This window comes from Hesperophylax consimilis, chromosome 1 (assembly GCF_061612785.1).
Source record: "Hesperophylax consimilis isolate HC1 chromosome 1, BYU_Hcon_1.0, whole genome shotgun sequence".
Classification (NCBI taxonomy): domain Eukaryota; kingdom Metazoa; phylum Arthropoda; class Insecta; order Trichoptera; family Limnephilidae; genus Hesperophylax; species Hesperophylax consimilis.
This window is the reverse complement of record NC_142836.1, coordinates 48,538,950-48,557,580: the sequence shown is the minus strand read 5'-3', so window position 1 is coordinate 48,557,580 and position 18,631 is coordinate 48,538,950. Positions and strand designations below refer to the sequence as shown.

At 34.3% G+C, this 18,631-nt stretch overlaps 1 protein-coding gene across 1 annotated transcript in view; it reads left to right on the top strand.

The window, feature by feature from the left end:
* Tgi (Tondu-domain-containing Growth Inhibitor) overlaps positions 1 to 18,631 on the top strand; it is a 105,001-nt gene that overhangs the window by 8,827 nt on the left and 77,543 nt on the right. Inside the window, exon 2 of the mRNA XM_089634813.1 lies at positions 14,401 to 14,506. Within this exon, the coding sequence (XP_089490939.1) occupies positions 14,407 to 14,506 (100 nt within the window). The 5' untranslated portion in view covers positions 14,401 to 14,406. The remainder of the gene's footprint in view (positions 1 to 14,400; positions 14,507 to 18,631) is intronic.

The following is an 18,631-nucleotide window of genomic DNA, read 5'->3' as shown; positions in this document are numbered from 1 at the left end:
TTTAAAATGCAAAATGGAAAATACCTATTTTGCATTTTGCATTTCCATTTGAAATGGATTTATTTGAAATAAAGCACATCTCTGGAAATTAGATAAGAAAAGATGCATCTTTGGAAATGCTTCGCTTGCATTATCTCCGTCCGATCCTCAAATATATAATTTTCTTTGTCCGAACTTTTGTTCCACTTTAATAAAGGCCCGCGAAAATAAGAGATTTGCACGCATATTTAGAACTTGGGATAAAATGAACCGTCGTGCAAATAAAACAATGCTTTGCAGCCGAATTAGTACGTTTAACGTACGTTTAGCAACTACCGGCCAAATGTTAGTTGAATGGATCTGAAAAATCTGATTTTTGATTTTTTGGCAGAAAAATATGAGTATTGTCGCGCTAAGTACGATTTTTAGACTATCGTAAAAGGGTTTTGAAATAATATCTATAAAAATTTCAGAAGATTTCGATGTAAGATTTTAATAATCTTCTCTTATTTTAGCAAAAAAACTTGTCATGTTTCGAATATCATACATATTGTAAGGAGATAAGGATGATGCTACTAAGACCTGTTTTGGAATGCCTTCGCATTCTGCAGGTGAATAATAGAAACCATAGAAACCTTTTTGAATGAGATCGTTAAGGCTTTGCAGGTTCCAAAATATGTATAGGCGACCAAATAGTTGGTTATTGTTTTATCCGTTCAAAATGATCTTCAGTTATCGTTATTCTCAATTTAGGAACTATTGCATCGCTACAATATGTAATTTGGTGATTATTTATTTAGGAACTTGAAATCTTCTAGCAAACACTTCCGAGGTTCTGGCGAAGCAGCATAACAATACTACCCGGTCGCCGGAATGTCTAGTCGTAAAATTTTGGGTTGTGCTTTGTCCCCCGCCAATATTGTGTAAAAATTCCTCGAATGGAACTAAGGACCCACCTTTACACCGCCGTGTTTCTGGAGTGGCCCCTCTTGACTCGTACAACCGTAAAACTTCAGGTAACAAGAGGTGTCTTTGGTTCGCCTACGATTGAAAGCCTGAGAGTTACTTCACTGAAGTGTATGGTTATTTGTTCTATTTGTTTGTAGTGCTTATGATTCGCGTCTACGTAATGGGCAACATACACAATAATAAATGTTTTATTATCGTCCCTTTTGTAACAAGTAGAGATAATGATATCCCCACTGGCATCTCCCGGCTGAGCATTTTATTTACATTCATAAATTTAATGGTATGAATAGTATGAAGTAATTATAAATACATTATGTAGTGTTTTACAGTGCAGTTGAGTGGTTTCGGTTTCAGTGTGTGTATTTGGTTTCAAAGTATGTTTTAAGTCTGATCTCCCTATATTTGACGATGACTCTTTTCTTTCTAGTTGAAAATATTATGGTTCTATAAACTCTTTTTTTTAAATCTGATGTTCCAAAAAACCCACAAAGCTTCTAAAATTTATTTTCCTTCGAGAATTTTTTTTATATTAAAAAGTACAAGATGGAAAAATAATAATAATAGTTTTTTGATTTTTGTAGCACCGTGTTTGTAAAAAAAACACCTCAAGGGCGCTGTATTAAGTTGTATTAGCATCCGAGATAAATAATTAGTAAATTTAGTATTTTCTTTGTGAATAATAATTTTCGTGTAATCTATCTATATAAATCAAAATTTCAATGTTCGTTTGTTCGAAATCTTAAATCTCAGATAGTTCTTCACCGATTGCATTGAAATTTTGAAACAACGTTGCATTCGAATACGCGTGTGTTTTTATATACCTATATTATATAGATATCTCTTGTGACAGGTAAAATCAACTGCACGTAAAAGCAACACGCGCTATTGTTTATCTATCAACACAGTCACACTGAGCCACAGCAACGCGTAGCGGGGTACAGCTAGTCTTTATAATAAAATTACTTTGTTAATTTAATTTTAAAAGTTATTTCATAATTTATAATTAACATTTATTAGTTGCAACGTTCGCATGTTGGTTGCCATTGCTTTTTGTTTTTTTTTTTTTAATTATTTATCATTTCATGAAAAAAAAAGTATAGTAAATGAATCTGTAGTATTATTTCACCCGTCGTGCTAAGGATGTTCCTGTATTTTCAATGTTTTGTTGATTTAAGTATATAGCGCCCTTGAGGTGATTTTGCACAAAAACGGCGCTATATAAATCATCAAAATATTATTGTAAATTATTCGTTGGAAAACTAAATTTTAAAAAAATAATTTAAGTGTTTGGATATATTTTTGTAATGTATTTATTGAGGTATCCATTTTATTGTAATATTATAATGTAGTAATTAGTAATGTTATCTAGGTAACCATTCTAGTAAAATAAGTCAAAAATGTAATATTCTTTTTTCTGATTATTTTTTAAGAACCCCGTCATGTCTCAAGTTCGGCAAACCTAAATAGTCAATAGTATTATATTATTATTCCTCAAATATCAATGAAAGACCTTACTAGGTAAATTTGCTGGGCTTGTGGAAAATACTTTTAAGCTCCTTTAAAATCTAAAATATTTAGAATATATAAGATTCTTAACGTACATGTTTCTGCATTTATTGACGTAAATATAAGTTGATCTCCGTTATGTAAATGTGTCTGTAATATTTACGTGAATATAAATTGCTCTCGGTTACGTAAATGTATCTATAAGTATTTACGCGAATATAAATTGCTCTCCGTTACCTAAATATATCTATACTTATTTACGTGAATATAAACGGTTATGTAAATGTATCTGTAAGTATTTACGTGAATATAATTTACTCTCCGTTACGTAAATGTATCTGTACGTATGTATTTACGTCAATTTAAATTGCTCTCCGTTACGTAAATGTATCTGTACATATGTATTTACGTGAATTTTAATTGCTCTCCGTTATCTAAATATACCTGTACGTATTTACGTGATTGTAAATTTCTGTCCGTTACGCTAAATAGGCGAGGAACATAATGACTTCAATCCTTTTAAAGCTTAAAATACTCCCACGAAATCGCATTGTTTCTCATTGGAGTGGTATGTTTGTATGCTGTACTATCCGGTGTACAGTGTACCCAACCCAAGTGGACACAGATTGGACATTATCTCGCAGATTCGCCGGTTAGGACTACCGCGCCTGTATGCCTACGGTGCGCGCTATGACAACTTGCCTTGTCAAGGAGGTTAACGCGGCTCACTAGTTGGCTGGTTGCTTGTTGCTAGTAGGAACCAACGACGAAAAAACTTTTGCGGTGTTCGGGAAATTCTTCTGCATCGACATGATCAATGGATATCGGTTATCAAACTAGCTCCGTCTAAAGAAAGGGAAAGGAAGGAAAGGAAAAGAAAATGTTGTTATTTCGAACCTTTTGATGGAGGTATTTTATTTTTTTTGGTATTTATCTGATGGTTTAAAGCCTTCCGAAGACAAAACTGTTTCAGAAGGTCAAACATATGTCACTATATAAAATGCACGCAGTGGCACAAAACCGTTTTTTTTAAATTTAAAATCTGGTGAATTTCTAATAGGTGACTGTGACAAAAAAGCTTTATCTAAAAGATAAACTAATAATGTTCTGAGCTCTGAACTCTGAACTCTGGAGGTTTCAAATAATGTATCTTTTTCTGGAGAAAGCAAATACTTTGGGGTGTGACATTATATTTTAAATGAAAAAACACACTTTGTAATACACCACTTAGGGTTAATTATATTAACTGGCGAAGCTTGAGATAAGCGAAACCTGGTGTGCTATCATTTATTAATTCAATCAAAGTGGTTAATTACAAGTAAAGATATTTGATTAAACTATTTCTTTCGTCTGCGTATTTGCAGGATAAAACCACAATTTTAGTTCGTTTTCTTGATGCGAATTTCACAAACTTTTAAGATTCTTTACATATCTTACGTCAGAAGCCACCTGGAGTACGCTTCGACAGTGTGGAACCCTCATTGTTCTACTTATAAAGCACATCTAGAAAGAGTTCAGAAAAAGTTTATCAAATATGTCTCTTATCGCATGCGAAATGATGAATACTATGTCCCTATAAACCTTAAATCTCTTGAACAACGCCGTGATATCAGAGACCTATTGATGCTCTATAAGATACTTCATAACCATATTGATAGCCCATACTTACTACAAAATATTCATTTCAAATGTCCAAAAAGAGTTACTCGATCTCTGGATACGTTTTATATTTCTAAAAGCAATACAAATTACCTCGAAAATGTATTTATAAGAAGAAGCTGTAGCACATTTAATAGGTTATGCCCAAACATCGATGTGTTTAACACGAACCTAGCTAAATTCACAGCATCCGTAAAAAAGTGATACTGCATCTTATTTAACCAAAAAACTTAATTTTTCATTTATTTTTTTTTTTAAATATTTCAATTGATTAACACATTTTTGATAATTGATGTACTTTATCAGAATTGTTTGTATTAGGTATGTTGTTATGTATTTTTCTGTTATGGTTTGTTTCGTCGTTATTTTATTGGTCAATGACATAACTACTCTGATAACTGTCATATATGTATGTATAAAGACTGTTTATAACGCTAATAAATAAAATAAAATAAAATAAAATAAAATTTCATAATATTATGTTCGGAATCTGGAATAGTTGTGACGCTTAGTAATACATCTACCAACCAGAAAATGAAAATCGCGAAAAGAAATAAATAAATGGATTTTTAAATGTTTTTGTATCCACTGCATTTGTGTGTACATTATGAAACATTTCGCAAATATTTCCCCTGAAAGTGATTGTGCTGATCCTAATGGAATAAAGTCCCCCTTTTCTCCCTTGATGTACCAAGCTTGCCCAAGCTGGGCGCTAATGTTGACCTCAGTCTTTCATAGTTTTACCGCAATTCCACATTTACAATGTAATCCGGCCGACCATTGCAGAGGCAGAAAATTGCAGTCGACACCGGATTGCCTCGGTCAGGCGGAATATGATTTCATTTTTTCAGTACGAGCGATGATCGCCAGTGGAATGCGAAGGCTAAACAGATAGTGCCCGATTCGAGCTGAGCCGAGCCGAGCCCGGGAGTATAGTTGCCGGTCGCCGCGACTATCAACTCCTAGTACGGCACGTCGCGGTCGGCAAATTGATCGGTGGCATTGCATACCCGCAATTATTCTCCTACAACTCAATGTCAGCTTCGAGCAGTATTATAGTATTATTTCATGCTCTGCTCCTTGTTACAGAGTCATCGTGGCTGGTAGGGAGCTGTTTGTTTACTCGTTGTTTCTGGTTATAAATATTATTATCTTCTGTCTTCTACTTCTTGGATGGAAGGAAAGTAATGGAACAATCATCATCAAACAGTGTTAAGGATATGAAAAGTTGAGCCTATGAAAGTACACCTGAAATCATCCGATGTAATGATTTGGGAAGATTGGTATTATTTTAAAGAAAAATCGCTTTTATTTTTACGTAAAAGAGCTGACCAATCAGCGTAAAAATATAAGCAGCAATTTTGCAGATTAGACAGCAAGTGTAGGTAGTACATATTTTAAGAGAAATTAAACTATCAATGTACTTCGATCAATATTCTAAATAGAAAAATGCACTTTTCTTAAACTGTAAACACGCAATTATGTCTCGCAACACATGTGAACCTTTCGGAATCTACATAAGCTCAAGTCGTTCTAATTTCTTCTTCATTCGACAAAATTCGTGTCGTAAAAATCAACACAATTTTAAGCCACTTTCAATTTACTTTACTCTGATATAAAATGCTTGTATTTTTTTTAAAGAAAAGCCTACTAGGGCGTGTAATAAATAAATAAATTAAGGCATTTCTACAGTACGCACACACAATTGGCTTTCTAATTAAATTTAAAGTTACTTTACGTTATTCTAAAAAAAATGCGTATCAATCGCCTAAACATTAATTCATTTTTACCCGAATTCTAAAATGTGAAATATAACGGTCTTACATTAAATCGGTCCTTTCCAATAAATACACCAATAACAAACTGCTCGTTGTGACCGTACCTGATGCTACGTATACATACGCGAGCCGAACTGACGAACTGCACCTCAACTTATGAGAAAGGAACGAAGCAACCGCAAATGGCGCGAAACGCCGCTTGCAGTTGCTTCGTTGCTTTCTCGTAATTCGTACATAAAAAAACATGAAATGTTAGATAATGATTGATCTTGATTTCCGCGTGACATTCTTTCCTTTTCATTATTTCAAATTAATTTTGATGTTATAAACTTAAATTTTAACATATAAAATTCACGGAAAAAAATAATCAATAGAGATCTATCTTTTACCATCATTCGTTTATTTTTAGAACGGGAGTAAGTACTATAATATTAATAGCTAGGGGTAATTAACTTAAATAGTGCGTGAATTATTAGGCGAAGCTACCATCAATCAGCAAATTATTTATCTTCACAAAGTGAAGTCTAACCAACGGTTCCAGAACATTGTCGTCGGCTGTTCGATCTCAAACATTTTATTGGCAATTTTACCATCAAAAAGAAAATCTGTTCCCCTTCCTAAATTAATGTGAAAGAAAGGCAATTCATTAATATCGCGGGAGATTTGCTAGTTTTTTTAAAAATATTTTCAAAAATCGAAAATCGGGCTAATGACATCCCCAATGGTTGTGGGGCTGAAGAAATTGGGAGACGAATTATAAACCCACGAAGATATGCCAGAAACCGTCGTCGGCGAAATATTTTCTCGGTAACCTCGACCTTTAACGAATGTATTAAGAGGTTTCCTGATAAACTTTTAGTAAATTTGAATACACTATCATGATGTTGGAACACGCGTTCGAACAAGGCCCGCAATCCCGTTTTTAACCGGATTACCAATAATTTGACGAGTTTCTTAATAAGTGAGATTCATCAAAAGTAACATAGAAGGTGTAGTTATAATAAACGGCTTGGGTTTATTAAAGTTTTACCTTTTGATGTTTATATTTTACATTGTGAAAAGTATATAAAACTATACATACATTAAATTGACAATTTTTGGCACCGTTGTTGTATTCACTTTGTAATGTAATCACTAATCATACTATATGTCTGTACTCAGTTATCGTGGGATGAAATTAGTGGAAGGGAAATGTAAAAATTGACCGTTTATTTTTCAGACATTTTGTGACTAGTTAGCATGATTGAACCTCATAATTGAAGTCAAAAACTCTTCGTAAGTACGTACGAGTATATGGCTTTCATTTCAAGCACGATAAAAAACTCATTTTATTTTTCATTAGCTCCACACAGGAGGCCCTGAGGAAAATATTTTCTTCGATGCCTATGTTATCTTTGGCGATGCTGTGTGGAGGGTCTTTAAAAAAAGGGAAAAGAGTTAATTCTGGGAAGGAAAAGGATATGAGGGTGGGTAGGAATCTGGGGATCAGTGTGTCCAGGAGTGACAGACCTATGAATGCATCCCTCGCGCCGCGGTGCAAGGTGATGAGTCGTGATAGTCCTGCATCCGCTGCCAAGACCTGGACAAACCTCGCAACGTGAACCTGGGCACCCCTGCTAAGTCGCCAAAAGTAGCCAACCACTCGGGGTGACCTATGGCAGAAGTGTTGGTTATCCAATAAATGGTTCCCGGGCCGGCGATACCTATACCCACCTCCCAAATTGAAATTTAAGTATATCAATATTTACAATTTAATCCAATCTATCCATTTATTACAAATCAATTTTACTAGATATTTACTGGTTGTTCTACCTGGCTTCATCAAAGTTTCAACATTTATCTCTATGAAAAGTTTTAAAAATAGAGTTGAATGTGTATTTCTCCATAGCTCATACTATAAATAACGTCTTGAACTGAAAATATTTGCGTTGCCCTACAAATTTCAAATTGAAAATTCATTTCAAATTTCAAGATACCACCCCAAATTCGAGAGTTTTTTGTTGTTTTATACATATATCACACAAACAGAAATTCTGCTTTATAGTAAATATCCCAGAATTTGGCAGGAAAACGCTCTTAGCACTGTTCCGTGTTCCATTAATATCATGATTTTTACATTTTCTTCTTTTACGAGTTTTGTTGGCAGCGAGTCTGCTTCATAGGCTGCTTAATGATATCAAAGGTAAAGCGGAATATGTGGTTAAAATCAGCAATAAGAGTGGCGGCCACTGAAAGCACATTTCGTCATCTATGACAGGTAAAAATGTGTGGAGTTCTACAGCATATTGTAGATTATTAAGTGAAGAGTATTACTATGACCATTAATAACCGCGTAGAATGCCAATACAATTCTAACGGAAACATGAAAGTAATGAAATCGAAAGATGGAAAAATGTTGACGACTGATGAAGGAAAAAAAATTAATAAACGAGGGACGGATGAAATATTTTGAAAAAGTTTTCCAAAGCAACCCGAGTGACAGTGATTCCAGCAACTCATCAGGTAAGAATGATGTTAGGGTGAATGTTACCAAAACCAGCATGAATTAAATAAAAATATCAATCACATGTTTGAAGAATACGACCAAATTTCTGCTGAATACTTTAAATGAAGTAGCCGTATAATTTTTACATGGTTGTGCAAACTTTTTAACCAGTGTTTAGAGGAAGGTTACACGCCATTAGATTTGAGGACTGTGATCATGTCTTTGTACAAAGGTAAAAAAGGGTCGCACGTGTGGAATGTGGGAATCACGTGGCTATTAGATTAGCCTGCCGAGTTCAGTTGGAAAGCATGGTATGTATGGTAGAATATTGATAAACAACCTTTATATTGTTTGTATTAAATTAGTTGAATGCGTTCTTGTTTATGAAATCCCTTCTAACACTAATGCAAGACTCTGCGGTAAATCTGAGCGTGGGTGTTCGTTTTCTTTTGTAGGACATGATCAAGTCGGTAGCAAATGTGTAGGGTTTTATACTTTCCGGGTTTTGTATCGTGTTGAGCTTGCTTCTCCTGCTTTCAGACTTGATGATTAACACTCCAAGTAATTACACAACCTACAATTACAAAATACCACGGAGGTCAAACTACTCGTACGTAAAACAATAGGCCCCGCGAATCTGAAACCATGTCCATGGATGTTCGCGAAGTAAATGTTTATCTAATTTCGGTAGCTTTGAGATCCTATTAAGTTAATACATTTTTCTTATTCCTTTCAGACAATTTTATGAATTCTGAGGCCTTACCAAAAGCATAAATTCATTCTGATTGCCTGGCCTAAAAATACCAATCGCTCCAATGTTGTAATAAATTCATCTTAATCATTGCAGACATGAAAATTTTATAAATTCCTAATATACCCACATCGGAATGGGTTTTCAAAATAAATGCTTACGTATTTTTAATAAAATGAATTTTTCATAACCAACAATTATTTATGATTTAGGGCGTTGTTGGTTTATAATATAATATTACTTGTCTAATTACAACACTTTTATGTTTATAAGTATTGTATACCGACGAAAACGTACAATTTTTTTAAGCTTCATTTTTAATTCCAGTCCAGTACCTATGAACGTGACTAAATAAATAATCCAACAATGACCGAACTAGGTTCATTTTAACTCCATGAGACAAACATGACCAGGTTGTGTTGCCTGTCTAATGATAATAGAATCCAAATTGGGCGCGTACCTTAAAATCATAATTCCCAATGAAGCGTATTCCCTCGGCGGATCAATTATCATTGTTATCAAACTCAGTGACGTGTATAAACATCGATTTCTCCGAAATGGGGCTATTTCTCCGAGAAGTGGCGCGGGCGATCGCTACGTGCACGGACTGGGACTGCTGATTAGTTTTGCGTCCATTTTCCATATGGGTCATCTTTTCATACATTTTTTTTATTAGATCGACTATTTAAACATTGTACATGCAAAATATGATATTAAATATATGTGTAGTAAATTGTATTTCTTAGTCCTCCTCACTATTGACTAGGGTGACCTGTGCTGAAGCGAACTAAAGTTATTCATTTTTGTTTTATTAGTTTTCTATGACTTTTAAATATTTTTATCAGAGTTTTTTTATTAATCTCTTTCAGCTAGATTTTTATTTTCGATTTTTAATCATTCAAATTTTATATTCGCTTTATAATAATAATAATAATAATAATAATAATTGGATAATTTGTATAGCGCCGTTTTTGTGAAAAATCACCTCAAGGGCGCTGTACAATTTATTTCCTAGGATCTACATTTGTTATTTAGACCAACTGTGCCAGCACGAGGTTCGTCATCCGTTCAGGCATGTGTCTGCCGCCAATATAGCGCTGACATGTATCTGCTGCCAATAAAGAGCGCTGACACAACATCCTCACATAGACAACAAACCTTGGCAGCACCGCTGTGACGCTCGACGAAGACAGAAGATGGAGACTCTGCTGCAAGAGTCCTAGGTAGCGAAGGAACTGTACCAGCTGCTGCAGGGAGAGAGACTACCCCGTCCACCAACTGTGCCAGCACGAGGCTCGTCATCCGTTCAGGCATGTGTCCGCCGCTAATATAGCGCTGACATGTGTCTGCTGCCAATAAAGAGCGCCGACACAATATCCTCACATAGATAACAGACCTTGGCAGCACCGCTGTGCAAAATCACCTCATCCTAGTTTACCTTAGTCTCTCCAGTCACCTCCCAGCCTTTCATGCCACCTAGTGCATCCTCTCGACCCTTTCAGACTCCTTCCTGGCTCCAATACATTCTTTCTATTGTCGTGATCCGACGATTTCACACCTCTGTCTCAGACCCTTAGGGCTCGCTTATCGCAGGCTATCATAAGCAAAATCTTGAACCAAAGTCAAAGTGAAGTTTATGAGTGTCATCTGTAACAAAATACATAAACAAAAACAGAAAATAAAAACAAAGACAAAAACTTTAAACAAAATATGGCTTATCTGTCCTCCATGCAGACATCCTCGGTTGAAAAGGTCCCGTAATTCCCAACACCACTTGACACTTGAGTCAGGTATAAAATCTTCGACTGCATTGAGAAATCTTCGTTCTAGCTTCACTTTTAAAAATTAATCGGTTTAAAATGCTATAATAATTGCAAATTCCGGCTAAACGGTAGAAGTTACGCACATTTCGTGAAATAAGAAGGTAAGCACTATATAAAACACGGATGCTGAACAATTTTCAGCGATCTCTTAGCAAGGGAAACCTTCTGAAAGGATCAAACAAACCGGAGCGGTTAAAACACGTCCGCAACGAAGAACGTATCAGGGGGAAGGGATGTTGTGGAGTTTCGTCGCAAAATAAATATAATTTCTTTGTCCGAATGTGGTTTTATGACCACATTTATGATTTTTTTTATGGTTATATGGATTAGGGATGAAAAAAACGTGCTCTATTTTGGTACGACTTCGAACAGTTAAGATTATTTTTTTCACGCTTCGTGAACTCAAATTCGATTTGAATTTAAGTGTCATTTTCCAAATTGGTATCAGGAGGAAAATTAAAAAAGCGATAATTTAGTTTTTATTTTATTTATTCATTTATAATTCTATATTTCAAATGTGTAATTTTTTTAAAACTTCAGTGATTTTACATGTTTGCCAACGGTGTTTATTCAACTGTAAATTTCTGACCGTCTTCTCTCTAATTTGTCAAAAAAATATATTAGTATGTAATTATATTGTAAATAAAATTGACAATTTTGGTTTTTGAAAGGCAAAAATACTTCTGGGTCAAATATTTTATAAATACTTTCAGCTTCACAAATCCTAACACCCCGTTATTTTTCAAGGGTCTGCGCAAGTATTGATACTATAATCTGAAATTACTATAATATGATAATATAATATAACATGTTTATTACTGATTGTGAACGTAGCCTACTGTTTTTATTGTGTATTTCGGGTGTATTTTCTAGACGGTAACGGTGGTTGGCGGTTGTAGATGGTTATGTTCAAGGTTTTGCCATTATTTGACGATTTAATACCAATTTTTTTTTTTTTAAGAAAGACAAACATTCCCGGGTTACGAGTAACCCGACAATATTTGAAAATCTCCTACTACCACCACAGTAAGCTGAAAATGTTGTTTGTGTTGTGATGGAGGACTTGGCCAGCCGAGGAGTTGAACACACTACGCCTGGGTGGGACCCAAACGCGATGTCAACTCGGCCACCGACCTAATATTATTATTATTTCTCTACACGGAGAAATTATTTACTAAGAAACTCTTTAAATTATTTTTAATCCGATTAAAAACGGGATTACAGCCCTTAACGAATGAACTTACTGGTTTCCTAATAAACTTTTAATAAATGACGAATATATTATCGTGATGACGGAACGCATGTCCATGAAAATCCTAATATTTTCGCATTTCATCATTATATATTATTATCAATGCGCGTGCATGATTACGTGTTACAATATATCAGGAATTTACTCATAGTTTATGAGGAAACGGCATGCAATCCTGTTTCTAACTTAATAATTTTAAGAGATTCGCATCCGTGTATCTTTATAAAATCGTAAGTATGAAAATAGCTTAAAGCAATTTTTTTTTTCTTATTGATCCCGATATAGTTTCCGTATGGGGATCGGTATGAAAAAAAATCATCGTGTAAAACACCCACGACGCTCTAACGTCTAACTACTATGTGGGTATAATATATAAGGTGTAAAGTCTCCCAGCTCCCAGCTCCCAGGCCAGCAGAGGCCAGCAGCAGCCAGCAGCACGAAGGCGGGAAGGGAATTCCTAAGCGTATTATAATATCAATAGTCTACTGCCAAAATATTTTTCCAATTGCCACGGTGGGGAAATAACTGAGAGACGCCCAAGAATTCCTATTCTGGTCCCAACAGCGGCCAGAATACCTCTGAGTATTTAATTGTTATCGCTTTGTTTTGCTTTATTATTAGGTATGCTCCATTCAAATAAGAATTTCGTCGTTTGTCTACGATTTGGCGAAGCAAGGGTGAAAAGCAAGATGGAATTCCGAAATGATTTAGTGACACTATTTAAAATTTTCTAGTCGAAAGCCCGTCAATAATGACAGGGAAAAATACGATCATTAATCACTATACAAGGCTGGTCAGGTTTTTGAGTGTATATGTGTTGGAAATTCTAATATTACCTACCAATTCATACATTACATCGTTTTAAAAAAAACAGTTTTCTCGTCACAAAAATTTCATTTGGTACATAGTTATTTTGTTTTTAAATTCACGCAAGTCGTGACAATGTATAAAGTGTATAGTATGCGTTTCTTTCGTTTTGGTAAGACAAACATCAAACGTTCAGATAAAATAAAATATATTGATTTCATGCATAGGCTTAATATATGTATAGGCAAGCATTTAACCTTCTTATCGGTTGACTTGGTCCTAACGGTCGATTGTTCTGTGAACCTTCTGACTATGGAACTACTTATGGTATAAATTTAAAAAATTCTACTGGGCCTCATTTACGTTGAAAAACTCATTGTTTCACAGGCTTTCTCTGAGCGGCTCTGCGAACCGGGAAAAAATGCAAATTTCTTTGTACAATTTCTCGAATCTCTATGAATCTTTCTAGATCGTTAGTTTAAATTACATAATTAATTAATAATTTTCACAAAATCACGATTAATTATTACCATCATCGAATATCCCGCTTCCATAACAAAACAGAACATTGGCGAAACAAAACACTTTTGAAAAGTGATATAAAAGTTATGAAAAAAAGTGACCTAATTTTTTTCTCACTTTTCAGGAAAATTAAAAATCTCTTCAAATTATTGGTAATCTGGTTAAAAACGGGATTTTAGACCTTTAGCGAATGAATTAACGGTTTCCTGATAAAATTTTAGTAAATTTATAATGTATTATCACGATGTCGGAACACGTGTTCCGCAAGCTGGCGTTAATTTATTTTCTGAGAATGTCACTAAAATATTCGATGTTTCTCTTGTTGGTTGTGAGAAGTCCCCTATTATGGTGCTTACGAAGTAATACTTCCTCGTTCGTCACGTGTTCTGCCCAGGATACTTGTTGAATACATCCACTGCAGTAAAAAGCCTCTTAAAGGTGTTCCCACGCCGTAAACCGTTTGCTTGGCTCTCTGCCGTAGCTCCGTACCTGTTGAGATGTTCCGCCATTGATTTGAGTAAGATATTGGTAGCATTCTTTCGTATTTCTTGGAAATAAGGAATAAATTAATACTGCTCCACAGCCGGGGACCTTGCATCAATACAATCGCAGTTCATAACCCTGTGAAGGGCAAATAAAAATGAATTTTTGTTTAAAATGACTTTACATGTAGCAGTACGTAAATAAGATTATTTTTATTAGCTGATTTGTATAGCGCCTTTTTGTAAAACATTATTTCAAGGGCACTTTACATAAGCTACAACCCCATCTTTCTCTTTTACTGCCTATTTAATTCCTTCATCCATTAGCGCGAGAATTAGACTCTTGCGTAGTGCCAAACACAAAAACTTATTACTGACTTATTACAGGAAAACATGGAGACGGTGGAGACCCCTCTGGAGGTCCTGTCTCGGGCAGCCACCATGCTGCAGCACTCGCGGGCCTACTCAAGCAGTGACGATGCAGACACCACCGGTAAGTCATCATATAGCTTAGTCATCATATTGAGGAGGCAGGTAACTTAGAAAACACTTCCGTTCTTTTCTTTATAGTTTACTAATTAATACAGCGATTTAAGGAACTACTAGTATGGCGAACTAATGTATAACTTGAGTTAAATCGCGCCACTCTATCTATAGTTCTATAGTGTGAAGGTGTCTTCCTAATTCCACAATGTATAAATCTGTGCAACCGATATCTACATGCCTGATACACCATTCATTAATTGTTGAACATTATAAGCAAAAGTTTATTTTTTTATTGATAATAAATAATTTTCTAGTCGCGATCATTGATAACGTGTGTACCGCGCAACTGAGAATTTTGACCGGAACGAAACAACTTAATATGTTCATTCTATAAAAACGACTGATCCCCTGCCTAAGTGACATAACATGTTAGGAATTCATTACGTACATAATGGGTGTAATATGAAATAATCTCGACTTACATCCGGCTAGACTTGGAACTGAGTGAGGTGCTTTATTATTGGGAATGAATGCGCCTTTGAAACTCTTATGGGAAACTTCTCTAAGCAAACGTGTTCTTACACCTCCTCAGCTTGCTGCATTCCTATTGCATTCCTTATCCCACGTTTTGACAGTAGTCCTCTGTACTCTCAAGTTCCCAGCCAGCTTTTTCTCGCGTATATAATGTGAAACATAAAGGATAGACGACCTCGTGGGTGCTGTTGGTAAGCTGTCGATTATGGAAGAGCTAAGTTTCTTTAACAAGCTGTCAAAAACAATTATAATTGTAATGGTAATTTGGACACTTTTCGCATTAAATTAAAAACTTTAACCTATAAAAACATAAAGTCATTTTCAAACTGAAAGACTCGTAAAATGCCGGTCCGCAACTCCCCTCGATTAGAGAAGAAGTCTGCTGCATAAGGGCAATATATTGACATCACATCACGATTATCAGTACCGGCGAAAAACTGCCGACTAGAGCGGGAACACTCGTCACGACGAGTCGTTTTTTCGACCCTATCATTTTGTGTAACCTAACATTCGTCTTTCCTCCGTCGTAATAATGGTTGGGCGGTAGTTTTCATACAAAACTTTATTTTGGATTTGATGCCAAAATACCCAACTAAATTTAATGTTCTATTTTATCAAAAGGTATATGAAATATCAAAAAGTTAATTTTATTTTGTTTTTAAATTATAGAATATCGGCCATTAAATAAATATATTTTTCATGATTTTAGGAATAACTTTACATAACTTTGGAAATTATTTGCAAGGTATCGTAAATATTTAAAAAAAATCTTTTTACTATATATTGTGTAAATATTATGTGACAACATGAAATGTTTGTTCTGGTCGATATTTTAAATTGACACAAAAACACAAAATTGTGTTCCAAAGTAAATTTGTCGGTTTTTATTTAAATTTAAGCCCATCATGCTTTTTGGAATTTTCCCAAAAGCTTTTTTAACACTTTTATTTTATTTATCTATTGCATCTCACTATACATAAAACACGTTTTTCTTCACATAAAAATCAACCTCACTAGGACTAAGCCTGTACCGAGGTTAACAATTTACATCTGAGTGAAGCAAACATAAGAGTAATCACAAACATAAAGTAATTCTACATACAAACACAACATATTTCAAAATTAAAGAAAAAATAAGTATTAGATGTGTTACCAGATGGGTAATTTGACAGTATATTGTAACAATATTTTAACCATAAATTATTGAAAAGAAGAAGCAAAGTAGATAATAAAGACAGATAGGGTGACATTCAGTTTTTAGCAAATGGGACTTATATAAAATCTTATTATTTAAGAAAGGACAAGGATGAAAAAATATTAAGACAATCTTCTGTCAATAAAAAAATCTTAATTAACTTTTTTTAAATTAAAATTTAACTAAGGAATTGGTAGACTTAATATGATTTGGAAGAATATTAAACATAAGTGGTGACTGATATAAATAATTTATTTGACCAAAAGAAGTTTTAGTATGTACCGCCACAAAGTTCAATGTAGAGCTAATTCTAGTTGTCCGCGTTTGTTGTGTTCTTTCAGCAAATTTAATATTCGATAAAGTATTTGAGTTATATATAGTTTTATACACATAACATTACATTCCTTATAAAGTAGGTTGGATGGATAACAGATTTTTTTTTGTACATCACTTTAAGGATAAATTTTTGAGTAATATTTAGTGGTTCAACATTGGACTTTAGACATGATCCCCAGCATACTATGTTATAAGAAAGTCGAGATTGGACTAATATTCGACTAAATGCAAAATAGACAATTTTTAATTTCTCTTTGTCCAATATGTGTCGAAGGCTGACTTTTTGATGATATACTAAATGTCACATATTTAGTTTGTATTTATTTATTTATTTTATATATATAAATTACAAACAATGCCAAACAATATGAACCTTAGTCTGTCCAACTGGGAAGGATTTCTGTTTCAGGACAGCCAAATTGTGTATTTAGTACATAATATTCTTACAATGGAATGGCGATGCTGTCAAAACAAATTTTGAGAACATTGTTGAATGCATTCGAAGTGACAGGATGGATTCTTTATCCTTGAAAGAATTGCAAAGATGTAATTTATTACCAGTGTTAATTTGGATAACATTAGTAATTGCATTCAGAACAGATAAATGATTTCTTTCGGGACATCACAAGTCTGAGATTCTTTCCAGGGCATTTTGGAGAACATTTACAATTGTATAGTTAGAATTTCCACATTTATAAATCAGTATTAGACATATGAATCCTATAGTACTATATTTTTAGAATTTCTTAGGTGATAGAAATTACACCAGAATATATGCCGTATGACATATGAATTTTCAATTTTAAATTTTCGAATCTTTATTTATTAAATGGCTAGTCATTATACAATAATCGAAATAAAACCGTGCAAAAGATTCGCAAATTTAAATTTAAATAATAACAACAATGAAGATCAAGTATTAGGAACAAAAATAACCATTTTTTAACTTGAAATAAAGACTTTAGATCCTTATCTCTCTTAAGTATAAAATAGCCTTTTGGAAGATAAAAAATAAAATTTAACATAATATTATCAACGCTATTACATATTTTTTCCTATCTAAGTACTTAAATAAGTACTAAAAAAAAAAATTTAATTCAACACTTATTAGTTCATATTAGATATGTGAGTTTGTGTTAGCATGAGTTCGCTCTCGACTCTCCCCATGTCCAGAAGCCAATTGCTAACCCATTTTCGCAATGCGCTAGCACTTTTCAATTTCCATGCTTCGGGAATGAGGTTGAACACTTTAGGCCCTAAGTAGTAGTATTGTCTTTGTGCATGTGATGTGTTTGTAGTGGGTGGAACTACTGGATTCCTCCTTGCATGACGGGTGTTGTGGAGATGATCAATGGATGAATAGTGGTGTCAATGTTTTTGTGTATGTAAAATATTTTTTCTTATATAAAGTTGCCGCACATCAAGAACTCGTACTTCTTCAAATAATAGATCACTGGGATACCTAAATGGTTTCTTAAGAATGACCCTTAGAAGTGATTTTTGTGCTTTTGCTAGAGGGTCAAGTAATGTTTTGGAACATCCTCCCCATCCCTAAGATGCATATTCCATCAATGAGTTACACAAGGCATGGTACATTTCGTCGCTGTTAAATCAAACCGGCATATGTGCAAAAATGGAGCTTTTGAGTTATTGGTACCAAAAATTTTATTTTTTTCCCTTCTATTTTTATGTCGAACCGACATGTCGTATAGTTGAATAAAAACCTGTCAGATGGCGTTGAGCCGGTATGCATTTACGCGGGAATCGTCATTCTTTTTAGCAGAAGACAGACCTATTCCGCAATACGCCAGTTGCTTCAAAACTTTCAAGGGGGAAATGCGTCCATCATGTAAGTAAAACTGGATTATCTCACAATAGTACATTTTTATTATTACCCAGATATGACTTATTGGCAGATAATCCGGTTTGCACTTAACAAAAGCGTTTATAGCAGCCTCAACTAAAACAAACCGGCATATATGCCAAAATGTCTGACCCGGGTTAAATTTCTCCCTGCTAAAAAAAAAATTCAAATAAACAAATTTAGTAAAAAACTTTAGCAAACTG